The sequence below is a fragment of the Varroa jacobsoni genome, unplaced genomic scaffold, assembly GCF_002532875.2.
Source record: "Varroa jacobsoni isolate VJ856 unplaced genomic scaffold, vjacob_1.0 scaffold_1348, whole genome shotgun sequence".
NCBI classification, from domain to species: Eukaryota; Metazoa; Arthropoda; class Arachnida; order Mesostigmata; family Varroidae; genus Varroa; species Varroa jacobsoni.
In genome coordinates, this window is record NW_019214250.1 from 193,221 (window position 1) to 209,979 (window position 16,759).

The following is a 16,759-nucleotide window of genomic DNA, read 5'->3' on the forward strand; positions in this document are numbered from 1 at the left end:
ATATATTAGCTTTTTAGTGAGTACTCGTAGGTTGGGGAAGCGCCATTACAATGTTGCACCAAAAAACCTTTTTTGATATATACTAAGGTGACAAATTTGAAAAGTTTCTCGTACCCTATAAGCATTTTTGTACCTTCGCCTCTCCTAAGCAGATTCATCGACATGGAATTTTCCAACTTTTCAGGATCCTAGCGCTCCTGATGATAACGGCAGTGGAGCAGCTGCCTATTTGATTGTGTTTTCGGTTACGGACGCCTCTTCTTTCGAGACGGCGGAAAACCTTCTTAAAAAGCTTCGCGCACGAGGAGATATTCAAAATCGAGCGGTAATACTCGTAGCAAACAAAAGCGAGCTAGTACGCTCCAGAGAGGTGTCTGAAAGTCGTAAGTACCTTAAACTGTTTCTTCGTTTTAACTCTTCGAAGGTACCACCGTAGTTCCATGTTTTGTTGGCTTCGGTACAATGAAAAGGATAATTTTTCCCTGAGCAATATGTACAGCTAATATAAATCTAAATACAGCTGACTAAGGTGACTTAGGTGTGCCAAAGGAACTGCAATAGCGTGCTACAGACGTTGTATAGAGTGGTACCCATAGCGTTTGGACACAATTTAATAGAAAAGGAGAAGGGTCTCAAGCGGTCATCGGTCTGAAGAGATTAGACACGTCCTATCCGTAAACTTTTTCAGGAATCCAATAATCGTGATCGGAAAAGAGGTACTTTAGTAGAAGACATAGAGCAAAGTAGTTCTCCAAACTAACACGAAGGGTCATTTCTTTCTAGTGCTGTCGACTGGTCTTAACTTCAACATATTTCTAACGTATACGATATAACTGGAGAGACATTTTGCCGACGTATTTTTTTTCATTAGAAGAAAAATACTTTTGGAAATCTAGTACGCACAGCTCAATTAGTGTCTTCACTACATATAGAAAAAAATGAAGAAACCTCCTTCCTTACGGAGGAATAACACCCTTCCAGAGCTTGACTTGCGACACGTGTCAGCATTCAGCAAAAGCTTCATTAATAGCAGGCTAGATCGCTATTCACTTCTTTAAATAAACGAAACCCATTCGTTTTTGGAGTCCTCATTTGTCAGGATCCGGTGCTAACTGGTGGATTTCTGTCTCGTGACGTACGAACTTCGAATGTACACATGGCTGAAAGCGACGGCCATTCGTCCATAGGCAAGCTGTGACAATACCCTGCGTAAGACAAAGCTAAATTTGATTAACCTCAGGTGATTCCAGAGTGAGCTATGTGACTCTAGCCAGGCCTGGCATGGCTCACCTTTCAACTCCACCACCCTCCAATTCCCACCGCCGGAATATATCGTCAAAGCCCCATTTATAGTTTTGTGTCCAAGCAATCTTAACCCTCCAGCAGAAGGTCGTCCGCAACGTTGCGTCATTTTTCTATGCTGAAGCAAGCTTTCGACGTTCCCGTCTACACGCTAATTTCACTGGGGGTTCAGTGCAATTTTTGCTGCCATGGCTTAAGTAGCAGGGGCGTTATTGCAGTAGCGCAGCATATATAGCAAAACAATACACCGCCTGCCACGTTTTGCGTAAACGTGTAGTCAACCTAACGGCGGCTACAAAACACTTTGGTAGACTGCGAGGAACCAGGCAGATAGTCGAGGCATCAGGAGGAGATAATTTTTCAAACGAACATTTACAGGATCCTGCTCAAGCCGATAATGCGGGTGGGTTTGGGTGACAAAGTTGGCTATTTCTTCTCATTGAAAGGAGTTCTGCGGAGCTAAGCTTATCCGTAGGCCTATGTTCCGTAGGCCACATCGATCGGCAAAGGAAACGATGACTCCTGGTGGCGAAGCAGGGCACTTTTTAAAAACGAATGGTCACAGTTGTGATCAGAGAATGGCATCGGTCATTATACAAGGAACGTAGGCGCGAATCGCGTTTTGGTCCCTGTATATATGTTGAGGGACCAGGGCGACTTTTACGTCATGGAACGTTGAAAGTTTTTGCTATGAATAACATCGGTTGTCGATCTGGTAGTCAACACAGAGGTAACTATACCCTTCGGGATAAGCTAGTCATGCCACTCAATCAGAAGGATAAAGACCCATTGTGGAGCGAAGTATAACGTGCAGTGAAGTCATATTGCCTAACAGATTTCATCAATTATTTTAAATGCGACCTTTGGCGCAGAGGAGAGGATGAGAAAGGCGTATAGTGTTTTACACTGCACTCCACCCGCTTTTTCCTCCATCGAATCAACCATAAGAATAATGCTAATACATCTAACTCATATGGACCCAATTTGCCTCGAATTTTTAATTTTTTTCTGCTAGAAATGTATCCATAGACAAAAAAGTATTTATCGTTTTTTCCAGATTACTAAACAACAACAATTGAGCGGGCATTGTGACCCTTTGCGACAAGACCAGCTTTGTAATTTTTTCCGCCATATCGCGTTTTTGTGTTGATATAATCCAGTAATCTTTGAGGTACCTGGTTCCTAACTCGGTTTGAGTTTACGGTTTGAGGAGACAATGTGCTGAATAACATTCCATGCAGCCATTCTTTCGCAAGGTACGGTTTCTGCGGAATCTATTTGCGTATAGCCTGTTATCGATTTAGACAGATTAGAAGTGCATCCACCGTTAGTGCAAGGTGTATTCCTACCTTTGTGCCAGTTGTAAACAAGCTGAGCTACAAGATCTACGAATATCACCTGGTCCCAGTGAATCTCTCATGCAGTGTTCCAAAGGAACAGTTATTAGTGACCCACTCGTCTTATACCAATCACCAACGCTTAATGTGAAAGAGCACGATCCCTCGTAGTGGTAAGCTCGTTACAGACTTGACAAAACTTTGGTGCCGCACACTCAATGAGAAAACGTGTTCAGTCCGGCGTACCGTTATGGACCACGTTCCAAAAAAAGAAAGCTTTTTTTCTTCGGATTTCGGCAGTCTATATGCAGATCGTTTCTGCACTGCAATTCGTACGGATTGGGTCGACGTCGACAACTGTCAGAGAAACGCGGCCATCTTTCTTTCTAAGTAGGATTTTGTAGCAGTCCGAATGGTAGTTAACAGATGATGTGAGCCTATTGCATACCGACCTTTCGATAAAATACATGTATGTATATAGTGGCATACTTTGCCCTATTTCAGCGTACTGGCTATGTGTTTTTCTGACGAAAACACTGCAACGGGACTCAAGTGCTATTTCAACGAAGTGCATATCAATGATAAAAATACAGAGAAGTGTTCCTGTTAGAGTTTATAGCAGCTATACAATGTTCGTTGTAGTCTGTCCGTCACACCAACAGTGGAAAATGTACGCTATGTTTCTATAACGGTACTATCTCGAACTTATTATCGAAACTTACACTTCTACGAATTTTGGGTGTCGGAAAGAAAACCGTCTACGTCATGGACAGTATCCGTAATTATCGAGCCATAATGTATAAGTATAGTTTTCCTTCTTAATCAAAATGTGTTGCAGATCAAATCGGACATCTTTTCTAACGAAATGGTCAAAAATCGAAACGGGTAGTTTTCTAATCAAATTGGCTACCTTTCAAACACGATCCAAATCTTAGATCGATAAAGTGTCAGTGTGTTTTACGTTACTTATTACAATTTGTCGCCAATTACTCTAAGAACACTGTGAACTCTAGAGAAAGCCCAATGAAATGTAATAACATACTTAAGGTTGTTCAACTACTAAGCGAGTGGAAGCATATGTTCTATCCATAGTGGTTTATTTCAGGAAGAATATCGAAGACCTGTTGCATTCTTATGTAGGTTGACTCCTCCCAGTGGGTCCTGTTCTTTACCTTAAACTAAACACGGCATTATTATTACTAAAACCAAATCTTTCCTCGTTAGCCGTTCGGTCTGACGGATGGCCTCTAGCATGAAATGAATCACAATCGGATCATTGCTACAACTACTGCACGTTTCTACTTTATCGTCGCGTTAGCATATGCTCGTTATTCCTGCGCGTATTGCAGAGGCCAAAGATTTGGCTTGCCGATACGAGTGTAAATTCTCCGAGATTTCGGCGAGCCTCAAGCATAATGTCGATGAACTGCTCGTCGGACTCGTTACACAGATCAAGCTAAAGGCCAAGCAGGCGCGGGACGCCGCCCGTGACAGCAGCAAAAAGGAATCTGGTCAGACCGGTCACGGCCATGGGCACGGCAAGCGAAGACACTCGAAGACGTCAATGTTCTTGGGCAATCGTACCAGGTAGGTATTTATAGATATTCATCTGCTATAATAGCCTACGGTGTTATAACCTACGGCCCTGCTATAGGTCACAATACAGAATAAAACTTTCCAAGCCAACTCTCATAGAAATACATCTTAAACTGATGGCTACTTCATGGCATGGAGAAGAATGATGAGATTCAACGTGCTAATGCCGTTGCGGATGCGCAATTCTTTGTTGACGTCTTGCTGCCCGTCGAATCACTAATTTACCCAATTAGCAGAAGTAGTCATTTGCGTTGTTTTTACCGAATAAATGGTACGGCTTCAATAAACATTATGACGATCAGTCGTAGCGATATCGAGCTAGGAACGACAACATAATAATGGTCCTATCTGAAGAAAGCAGTCCATGATTCTAGTAACACTAGCGGTTAAACTGCGAAAAATACCATACAGCCTGTGCAGACGGATTTGTAATAGACTAGATAGACTAGTTTTCATAGATAGGGTTTGGACGCAAATATGTATCTTTAGATACCCAGGACTCGTTTTTGCGACTAGCTACAGCCAGCCGCAGATTTACAGAAGCAGCCGACCAACAGAAATCGATCCTCGATTTCCAGCCTTAAAGCCCGCAGGATCGGTATCTCGAAAATTTATTTGAGAGATCGTATTGAATATTTTACCACAGTTTCGTTGAGGTGAGTTACTTACCGCTTCGCCCCGCTCAACGTATAATCGTGATGGTAATACAGATAGCAAATGTGTGTTTTATTTACTAGCTGTCACGGGGACGTGGCCGTCCTTCGAAGCCAAAATAGCTGGAGGAGCATTATCGTGATTAGAATCCACACAGCTTTTCAGCTATAATCTATATTATATTACTGCTATTACCAACTCTGCCTCTACAAACATATAGTCATTCTTTACGAGAGTGATGTATCTCCACCATATGGCATGATGATGGTTTATGTACAGCAATTTTATTCAGATGAAAAATGTGCTCGTTCAACATCATTATATACCTCGGCACAAGTGCCGGCGATCAACGTAGCCATCAAAGGTGTTTCGAACTGTTTTATCCTTCAGGGCTAAGAGCTCGTGTTTAGCTAGACGTCTTCACCGATTGTAATAAAAAAACAGAAAAGATACTTATGAGATCTTGTAATGTAAGGCTATCCGGACATTTTTGCTAGAGGAAATGTGGTTCGACCACAAAATGCAGTACATAATCGAATACACTAAAGGCATAGAGGACATCAGATGGTAGTGCTAGCAAAAAACAAATAATTCCATCATCAAAGTATGGGCCGTTTCGAACTCTACCGTCGATTCTAGTCTCGTACAAGGTAAGGACATAGTCGTAAAAATATTCGCTGAATAAATCCGAAAAAAACACTACTTAGGCCAAGCCATTAGGACAAAGTTTCGCAAGGAATCATCACCGCACTGCCATTCTTCCAAAATGCCTGACGACGATAAAACTTACTAAACATGCTGTCCAGACACTTTTTTCTGCTCAGCCTAGATAGCAGAAACCAGTAGACAATGCAAATATCCCGCTGTCCATGCCTATACAACGCGTGCTTAACAAATTATATTATCTGTTTTTTACAGCATAATCGGCGCTTTTATTAGTAACTCCAGTTTCCAGGATGATTATAATCCGGGAACCCGGGAAACAGTACTATTTAGAACCCTTCTGACTTACTTTGTTTCCAAATCCTGAGGACGTTGCAAACCGACACCAGGTGTTTTTTTACGCGAAGGATCGGCTCAGGCTTAAAGAATGTAAATTGAGGACTTTCCTCGATCAAAGTAGAATCATCCACCAAACGTGTAGTATTAAATCGCGTTATGCTAAAATGTTATTTTACAATCAGTGTCAACGCTGCGGTGAGTCAACATTACTTATTTAACAATGTATTAAGCTGTAACCGGCGAGTTCGAGGGACTTGGAAACTTAATAACTTTTTAATTACGCATCGCTGGACGACGAGATTCGGCTGGTAAATACCCAATATTCTAAAAGAAAGCTGGTTGAGTTTACTCTAGGAAAAGTGAGTTCAGAAGGGGAAACAGCCTCGATATTCAATGCTTGGTGGTCAAATTTTTGTTCCTCGCACGCAATAGCGCTGCACAAATTAATCGAAGACCGATGAAAATATAAGCAATGCAGATTACGTAAGTGGTAGAAACGTTTTAGAAACGAAAATTAGAGTACAGAAGGCCAGCGAGGAAGTAACTAGACGTCGGGGCCTTAGGGCATTGTCACAATTGAGGAGGCTTTTCATGAAAACAGTGCCTGATCAACAAAGAACTCGCATAGAGTACACGGCCGCTAGCTGGACAGATATAAACGAATAGAATGACGTTGTTCCCGAAGAAAATCGAATTCGGTTGATGAACAGTTGTTCAACCGTGCAGTCTGATCACTCGATGAAAACACTAGAACTCATCGCCATGTTTCAATTACTTCCTGAATCAACCAAAACAATATCACCTTTTACTTCAATCCTCTAATCCTCCTAAGTTAAGTAAGTGTGATTACGGAACTTTTCATGCCCGAAAGAGCGACTGGTGGACAAGCATATCCCGCTCTCAGCTTACTTTGAAAAGCCATGGATAGAAAAATTACTCGTGAAGATACGAATGATGGGTCTGTGGCTGTTCAGAAGCGCTGGGAAAAGTATCTGAAAAATAAAGAAGAGCATCTCTAACACTTATTACATCATCACTCTAACTCAGTTGGCTCAAACTTCGTCTTGATTATTATCTATTTTTAAAGGTTAAACAGCTTGATATTATCCGCAGCCAATCATCACTACGGCACACACAATAATCATGCGACTATTTTTAGCGATATTCAGCAGCGACTCGATGTATTGGGAGACGTATCGTGGAACGTATGCTAAAAGATCTTGAGCTAACGATATTTTTCGTAAAGTGTACCAGAGGCTGAAGTCGAGTTCCAGCTATGACTGAAGCACATACAATCAGCTATGTTAGTAGTTAATTCCAAAATGTACAATAAAACGAAGCCTGCACCGTTCGAAAACAATCTCCACTCATCTTGCTTGTTACGTATGTCGTTATCCAAAAATGTTTCTTTCTGATTTGTTTGTATCACTTTGTTTTTCTATCAGTACATCCGAGCAGAGGAGGATCAACTTTTGTGGGGGGCGTCACCATATATGCCTATTACGTATATTACATAATAGGGAAATTCCTATAAGAGATTTCGCTGTAAAATGGCAACGTATGTGAAAGTAAGGCACATAGAGATACTATTACATGGACCCATTTACAAGCGCAAGAGCACCTAAAAGGATCAGTCAGCTCCTAAAACGGAATGATACCGGCCGCAAGATCCCTCTCTACGTTGGCAGAGACAGTTTGACTCGTCACCCACGTATCATGACAACTTAATCCTAATTGAAAGCATTTTTCAGCTCCTCAAACCAGCTGTTCTTTGACGGCTCTCGCATCGTGTGGATTCCAACTGTGCACGCTCCATTTCTAGCGAAATATCTATGGTCGAGGAATAGTCTGATAGAATTGCGTCCTTTATGAAGACGTAACGTGGTGAAATTAATGGAAAGAGAAAAAAAAGCGAGTAGAGAAAGAGATGATTAGGGCGTAAAAAATACTCTCGGCCTTTTTATGGTGATAAACCTCAATGTGGCTATCTGACTGGCTGACCACGGACGAGGCTACGTCGGCTGGATTACAAACTTCCGAACGGTTTTCGCAGCCAATTACGCGTTTTAATTCGTCGACCTCATTTGCCGAAGCTGAAAACAATGAGGTCTGTTCTTCTGCGACGAGACGTTCGTATCTCAACGATTCGAATAAGTCCCATCTCGGATTCTAGCCGGGGTAGAAACCGATGCCGGGAAACTTGCTGAGGCAGGCTAAGAACGGGGTAATATAAAGATGCGAAGAACTAAAATGAAGATACAGAGCGGAATTGGGGTAATCTGACGTGAGGACATTCAGGAGTGAAGATAGATCCAAACAGCCCGCCTTCCAATGCTGTTTTTGCAAAGCAAATATAAACTTTTTCGAACAAAATACAAACGACTAAGTCAAATATATGTAGATGGCTGGCAACGCTTCTTTGGATACTGACGATAAATGGACCTCTGGGCTGAACAGCGGTGAAAAAGTTAAACCTAACTATACCTCTTTTGGAACATAATTTGTTTCACGAGCCTTTAATTGGTGTTTTTTTGTTTGGATTAGTTTGTCGTGGATGGAATCCTTAGATGTCCTCGCAATGTTGCAATGGGAGGGTATGTATTGAATTAGAGGCACACTAATCCGAAAGGTTTGTTAAATGTTTTTTATTCAATATTTAATTTATTTCGTTTCTAAATGATAACTGTGTAGTTCTACTGTAGTAAAAGTGTTCTTCTTGTTTTTAGGGAAAAAAAACTTATAAATTGCATTAAAAACCGCAAGGAAGGCAATGGATCCGCCTTGTGCGGAGCCCTATGATTTGCATTACCATGTCAGATGCACCTGTTCAGCTAAAAATTGGACATGTCGCAAGAGCTTTTACGTACTCCAAGAGATTTTGCTCGACGTGCCGACCTAATCGAGGTGTTTGCATGAGACTTTTACAGAAACTTTCTAAACAGCTACTCTATTTGCGTATTGTGCAATTTTCTGTGTACGGCAGCATGATAGAGCAGTATTGAAAGTTAAATACTAAAGAAACAAAAACTGCTAGTGCAAAAAGTAGAGGCTTGCTCTAATAAAAAAGGTGAAATATATGTTTTGTTTGCCGCTTTATATGCACCATGCATTGAAGATGCGGCTCTCCTGCAGACATCGAGCTAAAAGCAGCGGACGACCCAATATGATATGATCTCAAAAGGGTAATGTGTATCCTGTCTTTCTTTTCTTTTCTAATTTTAAATGACGAAAAAAAGGCGTACCTAAACCAGGTTGATCAGATCACGCTCGAATGGGGCTTTTTGCCAACCCTATTACCGTTTGACCTGGACTGGACACAGCGGACACAGCGACGAAACATAACAAGGCCGCAACCACTTAGCCTACGAAACTGTTTTGCCATGGAGTACACATAAACGTTTCGTCTTCGCCCACCATTGTAGATTCTCTAGTCACGACCAGGAAGATCCAGTTCAGTTTTCTGTAAAGAGTTCTGCGACTCTATCTGTTTGGGGCAAAACGTATAATTTTATACTACGGTTATCAAGAAGCGGTGAAATATATTGGGTCAAGAGGCGCACTGATGTTCCGTCAATGAAATGCCCGGAAGATGAGCTGTATCAAGAAGGCAACAATTAAATAGGGCTGGAAAATAAATAAATTGAAATAATAACTACAATTTGAAAATATGCCGTTGCTTTACCTCTGTCTCTATTGCGTTCTATAATAGTTCTTCAAATACGACACATACCATCTAGTTGACTAATATAGCTTACGATTACGCTCGATTACAGAGCCCATCTCATTTGAATAGCGGGTAAATCCTTGCTTCGTAAAAAAATTGCTGAAGATTAGATTAGATAAATTAAAAGCACGCATTTCTTATATGAACATAGCAGAAGCCAAAATTAAAAGTTATGGGCCCATAACATCGTTGAAGAACTTGCTAGACAGAAAATGTCTGCTATTGCCCCACTAGGATACTTTTATACATTTTCATTATCTACCACAGATACATATGGAGCTAACGTGAAAGGCGTTTAGTATTATCTAGATATAGCATCTCTCACTGCTCTGGTGATGGTTTGAGAAAAGCCACCTTAGGCATGACAGCCACAAAGCTAACTTCACCCGGCACGAGTTTTCTAGGCACGTTAAAGCGCGTGATCAGCGCAGCTGGTCAAGGCCTAATTTATGCATTAGTAAGTAATAAAGCGAAAGCCTTTTTATTTATTATCGAGTATTTACCATCTTTGAGGTTCCGACATGTCGTTCCGATGACCGAGCGTAACATAGACTGTGGTCAGTGTTTGTCTCGATTTGGGTTAGTTTGTTCTGACTGACCTTGCTTCGGCTTGACTCGATATCTTAATGAATAACTTAATGAAGTTGTAGTTGCGGCGACCAAAATACTAACATGGTTTACATGATGACATTAGATATAATTCAGTAATCCGAAAACTGCTGCATCCATTCAAATCCGAAATGGCCATCCTCACAAACCCTGATGAAGAGGGCGCCATGCTAGCAAAATCCAACTTTCCGGCTGTGTAACGCGTACGTTTAAGCGACTGAATTCCAATGGCTAACAACAAATTGTTTGGGGAACAGTGGTGAAGGAAGGTCTATTCAGTTGGACAGACGTCCGTCGGCTCTGCGTGGGATGGGCGAAACAGTTCGACAGGTCAAGCTGTTCGGAGGCGTGCAAATGCAGTTGAAAGACGCAAATTAGTACTGAACACATAAAAGCGCCCATTTCTCTATCTGAATATACAGGTCTGGACGGGCAGCAGGACGTATCCAGGATCATTTTCCTTTCATACCTACCTTTATTTCCCGCCGTCTCCCAATGCTTGTGACGATATTGATAGCTAACCCTTTTCTCGTGTGTTCATATTCTGTTCTGTTTGTACGCTGATCTTGCAGGTGTTTCTTCGAAAAACTGTTTGGCCAACGCGAACATATTAAGAGCCGTTCGTGCGACAATCTTCAAGAACTGTAAATACGTACGGCGAGTAGGCGTGTGTGTGTGTTTGTGTATCTGTGTGTGGGTGTAAATCGAACATGGCGGACCCTTGCTTCTGGTTAGTATTATGCTTTCTTAAAAATCTTGGTAAAAATCCTGATATAGATATTAGTGGTAAATTTTGAAGTATTTTTTTTTCGATATTTAGTATACTCTCCTCGCGTAGTGCCATCCAAAGTAGAATTAACATATAGTCAGAAGAAGTCAAAGTAAAATAGAACTGGACTATTCGGAACAAGCGGCACCTAAACGGGAATTAGTTCCAGTAAAATTGGATATATAATTTTTAATCGAAATAGTGTAATTGTCCACGTGTGACGTTGCGTAAATCACAGGATTAACAGGCTCTGACAGGACAAATCTCGCTGTCATTTATAGTTCAAAGATCACCGCAAGATCCGTCTTACGACTTGGAACATTTATCCCATGATTCGACACTGCTATGGGCAAAAACAAAGCCTACTACCCGTTGGATATTGGCCTCTCGATTTCGCTCTAAGAAAATCAATTCTACCTACTTTGGCATTGTTATCGCGGAACTGTTTTGAAATTATATTAGAGAATTGTATTTTTTATAATCTTCTTATTGATCGTATCATAGATTTAACATGATGTGTTAGAAGCGTTCCCGTTTTCTTTCGCGCGATAGTTCTGGTTCCTTCGGGACACGTCTAGATCGACAATTTTAACATTTGATAGCGATTTATATCCCGCTATAAATATGTTTATTCATCACCCATAAATAAACATATTTATAGCGAATGGTATCATTTACATTATTACACAGCATGTAATTTATCCCCTTCTCTATAGCCATGGATTTTAGATGATTTACCGGAGAAAGAACTTGAAAATCAGAAACAATTTCATAAACGTACACGGATAGGTTCTAGTGCAAAAGTTATTCGCGTATGAAATGACTGTTTGACACTTGATTGTCAAAAAAAAAAAAAAAAAAGATTGCTAAACACATTGTTGTATTAACTTAAGATTTGGCAAAAGATCTGCTATTCAGTATTGGCAGGGAGTATGTCGCCAAATGTTTGAGGACTGCACATGGCCCTTTGCCTGTCTGGGAAAAGATCTAAGTGAAAAGCACAAGAGATTTGTGCGATTAGTGCGCCTTTTATCCTGATTCCACTCATCACGAGTGAGCACTTGCAGAACTTTTCGGAGCTTTCATAAACTTTGCTAAGGGTCTATTGTTCGAAACATAATATGCCGCCCTTGGTGGTTACTGCCCCATTAGATGGTGGTTACTTCTGGCTCAGTTTTGTTAAAATTTGATGGGAAGCGATTATGACTTTAGTAGATAATTCTTCGTGCGATTCTTCCAGTGCCCATCTAGGTAAATAGAAAACGTTCTAGTACAATTATTTGTGTCAATATAATTAGATGCCTAATTAGATTTTCTAATATATTTGTTTTTCAGCCAACTGTCGGCCTGAAGTAGCTCGCAATTTCCGACTCTGAAACCTCTTCGGATTCTACTACGAAAACCGTGATCCGTAATCATGAAATCTCCGTTTGTATACTTACGGCTTCATTTTCTTATTGTTTAATAAGAAAGATCTCCGTACGTACGCCAATGTCTAGATCCAAACACTCAACGTACGCAAAGCTAACTTATATATATTACTGTCTTGATCATCGTCGGGACTTCTATACAAAATTTGTCGATACCTTTTTCACATTTACTGGAACCGTTTTTAAGAGGCAAATTCAAGGGGCCTTGTTCGAAACCTCGATATATGTTGCTAACTAATGCCAATTCATAACGCCTCCTTTTATTTTACTGGAATTAGCGATTAATTCCTTTGGCATTACTGGGGGGGCCATACTCAAGAACAAGATTAAGTCGACGAAGCGTTCATGATAATGGACCTTAGCTTCGTGCGGCTGACTTGATCAAGCGAACTGATCTGGCTAACGGCTATAATTCTAGGCACGCACGTTTCCATTAGGGAGTCGCTGGTCCAGCTAAATGGAGGCTAGGCAACTGCACAGCAGCGGTCACAGGCGCTTTTGTGCGAACAGGACAGAAGATCCCAGGCGACTTTTGACGGCCGCTGTTGAGCGACCCCTGTTGAGGACAAACACGAAGCATCGTGTATCCGTAGCAATGTCTGTAACTGCTTGAGAGACGAGTACAGAAAGCTACAGCAGCACTTTAGAAAGGAACGGAGACTAAGTTGGTTCGAGGGGTGGAAATCCAGCATGATAATGCGTTTTACAATGGCCGAAAACTATCGATCGGATGGCTGCAGCCTATTCGCAATGGACTGTAAAACAGTATAGATTTCATCTTCGCTACGGCAGAGAATCGCCGTTTATCTGGAGAAAGGGACGGATGCTTCTCTAACAAGGCGCTTAGAAGCCAACACGAGAATCAAAGCTAAAACGTCTGGGGAATGACCACGTGAATATGATAGAGAAATGGCCAAAGTCAAGGAAATACTATAGTATAAGCGCACGATTAGGAAAACATCGAGATGAAGGTGATCGAAGCTAGCAGGTTGAGTCGTGGCATACGTTTGGAACTAAATAAAACTATGTTATCTGCTATCGTTGATGGTGGTGATGATATAAGTTCGACCCATTAGTGCGGATGTAATGGGCGGAGAAATGAAAACAGCTGACAGCTGAAATGCTGAAATTCGAAGAAGGTGTCCAATATTCGTATGTTTCAGTTGTTTCGGCGGGAAAACACAAGCAAGAAAGTCTCTCATCGTTGTGGTCATCAATTGTCTCATGAACCCTCTCATCTCAAATCATGACAAAGAATATTTGAATATCCGGAGAAAAATATCTCTTCTAATCATCGAACGATTTATACGGTGCCGATAAACCGCTACTGAAACGATAAACATTTCAGAAATAAAGGGAAATCGTAGCGACGAAATTGTAATATCCGTAGCAGCACCGTTATTACTGTTTAATGAGAAAACTGTTGCCAAAAAAGAATCATTCGGCCCCGTAAGGTTAGTTACGCTACAAGCTTGCCACCATACCTCGCCAGCCCAGCCCCACATATCAGCATCATTATCACTATGATTATTTGTACTATATAATGGTACAGCCAGACATATACATAACACATTTCGTAACATCACACAAGATGGCGCGCGCTTCACACAGTTACAAGCAGGTATCAAATTAAATACGCCACTATATAGAAATTCTAATGACAATTTTAGGAAAAATGAACTTAACTTATTTACTCACAACAGTTGACAGAGCAAGGGTGAGAAATAGTTACTAATTATAGACTCGTATATTTATCGGTATTCTTATTAGTATAATGCTATTATATATATATATATATATATATATTGTTGTAGAGGAGATACTGATTATGTGTTAATAAGGTAGCAGCGAAACGAGAGTACCTTCTAATGGTGGCTGATCGTCTCAAAGCACCACACATTTAAGAGGAAAGAAGACAAACAATCGATGTAGTGTCGTTTGAACGTTATGGATTACTTCAATGCCAGCGTAACGTAGTCATCGTGCACACTTCTTACGCCTTCAATCCTCGTGGGGCACCACTTTACTTCAGCTTCATTTTTAACTAAGCAGACGGCGCAATGTATGCATAAGCTGTTGCGGAGTCGTCTTTACTTTTAGCTAGAGAAATAAACGCCTTCAACGGGAAGAGAATCATAAAAGAATCTCTCCTATACGTACAACTCGTATAAAATCGTTCTATTATCGCAGAATATATGCCAGATATATAAGGTAACAGATAACATTCCTTGTTTTCAATCAGCCTGTTTTGTAACGCCTGAGCTATGTGAGTAAACCCTGGGATTTTACTCTACGATATTAACATCAAACAAAGCTCGCCTCCATTACAAGGTTCAGTAGTGGTCGATCTCGTTCGACTTTTCTGAGGTTTCTCTAACAGATCCATAAAGCAGCGTAGTAATGATACCCCATGGTAAAGTATGTATTAACGCTGAATTCGAATGGGCGATAACTTTATGCTTATCGTTAGCATGACAACGCACTCAAGAGGAAAAAGGTTTTTGACCTTCGACTGATAGTCAGCCTCTATTTCCAGCATGTCAGATCAACCCGGATTTTATATGCGAGGTATTACTACTGAAGCCATCCGGCAGGGGGATCACGACATCTACTCTAGTGCCCTGTGAAAATTTGCGACGGGCACGCTGAGACTGCGGAGAGTCTACGCCGATATGGAAGCCATGTTTTTTTCCATCGGTTGTTGGTTATAGGGTCTGTCGATTACTAAAATATGGGCCCACGATGTATGTTGTCCTTATGGGAAAAGGGACTTGTTATTTGTTGAAAGGATTACGACCGCGGTCGAACAGTTTTACAGCGAGAATCGGTCTTCTTGGCCGCTGTGTATAACCGGATGTGAAGATAAATAGATGCACATTGGCCATTCAGTCCACGCCATCTCTATACCCTCCACCAGGATTGTCAGTGTAATAAAATTTGGGAAATTTGAACAATCGATTCGAGCAAATAGATAGCCCTTTCAAGCGAGGCTGAGTACTTCCAAAAGTTCTCTCTGTATAGGAACTTAGTGTTGCTGATATAGTTTGCGGTTAAACTTCGCTGAAACGGAAGTTGACAACGCATCATGCTGTGTGCGTTTAGATCGTTTCGAGGAAGTGGAAAAGAGCACAAGGGAGAATAATTCTATTCACAAAATAATAGGCTATATTATAGAGCTATTCGTAAACTTGTAATGGACAACTTAATATCAGCAGTGATGGAACCGATGATTCTATGTATACATTGTTGCAAACACAACATCGTTAACAACAACAACAACAACAACAACAACAAAGCAGACGATGGTCTATTTATCTAACAAGTTCCTCAGAGATACGCGACAAGTACTCACAAAAAAGACTGAGGTCCATTAAATCAACTAACAATAAAGTTCACTATCTACTTAGGTAAATGAAGTTGTTATTATTTATGGATCCATAGTAATACTGTTTCTTGGTTGCTGGTATCAGATTGGAAGCGAATCGATAATTCGGAATTCACTTGGCTGTTTGTTCCAAATTATCAAGTTTTATTTGGAAAATGAAATTAACTGTCAATCAAGCTGTTGACTTCCGTAAAATCAATAGAAAAATAAGCTTGTCTATTCACACGAGCTGTGTGACAAGGTTGTCACATAGATAGTCTTTTCTATCATTACACAATGTTTACAATATACACAACATGTCTACAGACATAGACATCCTTTTTCAGATTCTGCCTAACAATGAAGATTGATTTTTTGTTTTTTTTTTTGCAGCAAATAGGTGTACTCAAAGATAAGCAAAGATAAAGGTCGAGATCGATCAAGTTTAATAAAATAACAGGCTAGATATCAGCATTTGTTTTATAATAGAAAAGCATAAACATCCGTCTCACGTCGATGGCCATATGACCTTCTAGTTAATGTTTTCGAATTTTTCTTGTGAGGCGCTACGCAAAATCTCCTGTCGAGTGTCAGTTTCCCCACAAGTGAAGCTTTGCGAAGTCTGGCTCTGTGATGAATGACTGATTATATTAAGCAGGATGGCGAGCGACGGTCACGACTTCAGAGCTGTACTGTTTCACTTCGCGCCCGCCAAAAAAACTAATTCGAAAGTGTCCTTCTATAGCGCAAAAGCTACTCTTATCTTATGACAACACCTCTTTTGTGCGTCACTCCAAGAGTGCAACCCTTCCCTCTTACTACAAATCTATTTAACATTCGGCAACCTTACAAGCTATGCTCTTTATCATTGACTACAAAGCATCTAAACTGGGTTGAAAACAACTCTAACTCCGTATGCTTTATGCGAAGTTTTTGCTTGCCTAGAAGAAACTATGCTGAAAAACCATACAT

The 16,759-nt window shown here is 40.8% G+C and overlaps 1 protein-coding gene across 3 annotated transcripts in view; it reads left to right on the plus strand.

Annotated features, from left to right (window-relative positions):
- Positions 1 to 15,835, plus strand: part of LOC111269052 (uncharacterized) — a 66,453-nt gene extending 50,618 nt beyond the window's left edge. For all 3 annotated transcript variants that reach the window (XM_022848383.2, XM_022848384.2, XM_086971930.1), the window contains exons 4-7: positions 185 to 383; positions 3,989 to 4,226; positions 10,797 to 10,954; positions 12,329 to 15,835. In XM_022848383.2, coding sequence (XP_022704118.1) covers positions 185 to 383; positions 3,989 to 4,226; positions 10,797 to 10,872 — 513 coding nt within the window. In that variant the 3' untranslated portion in view covers positions 10,873 to 10,954; positions 12,329 to 15,835. The remainder of the gene's footprint in view (positions 1 to 184; positions 384 to 3,988; positions 4,227 to 10,796; positions 10,955 to 12,328) is intronic.
- The last annotated feature ends 924 nt before the right edge of the window (positions 15,836 to 16,759 follow it).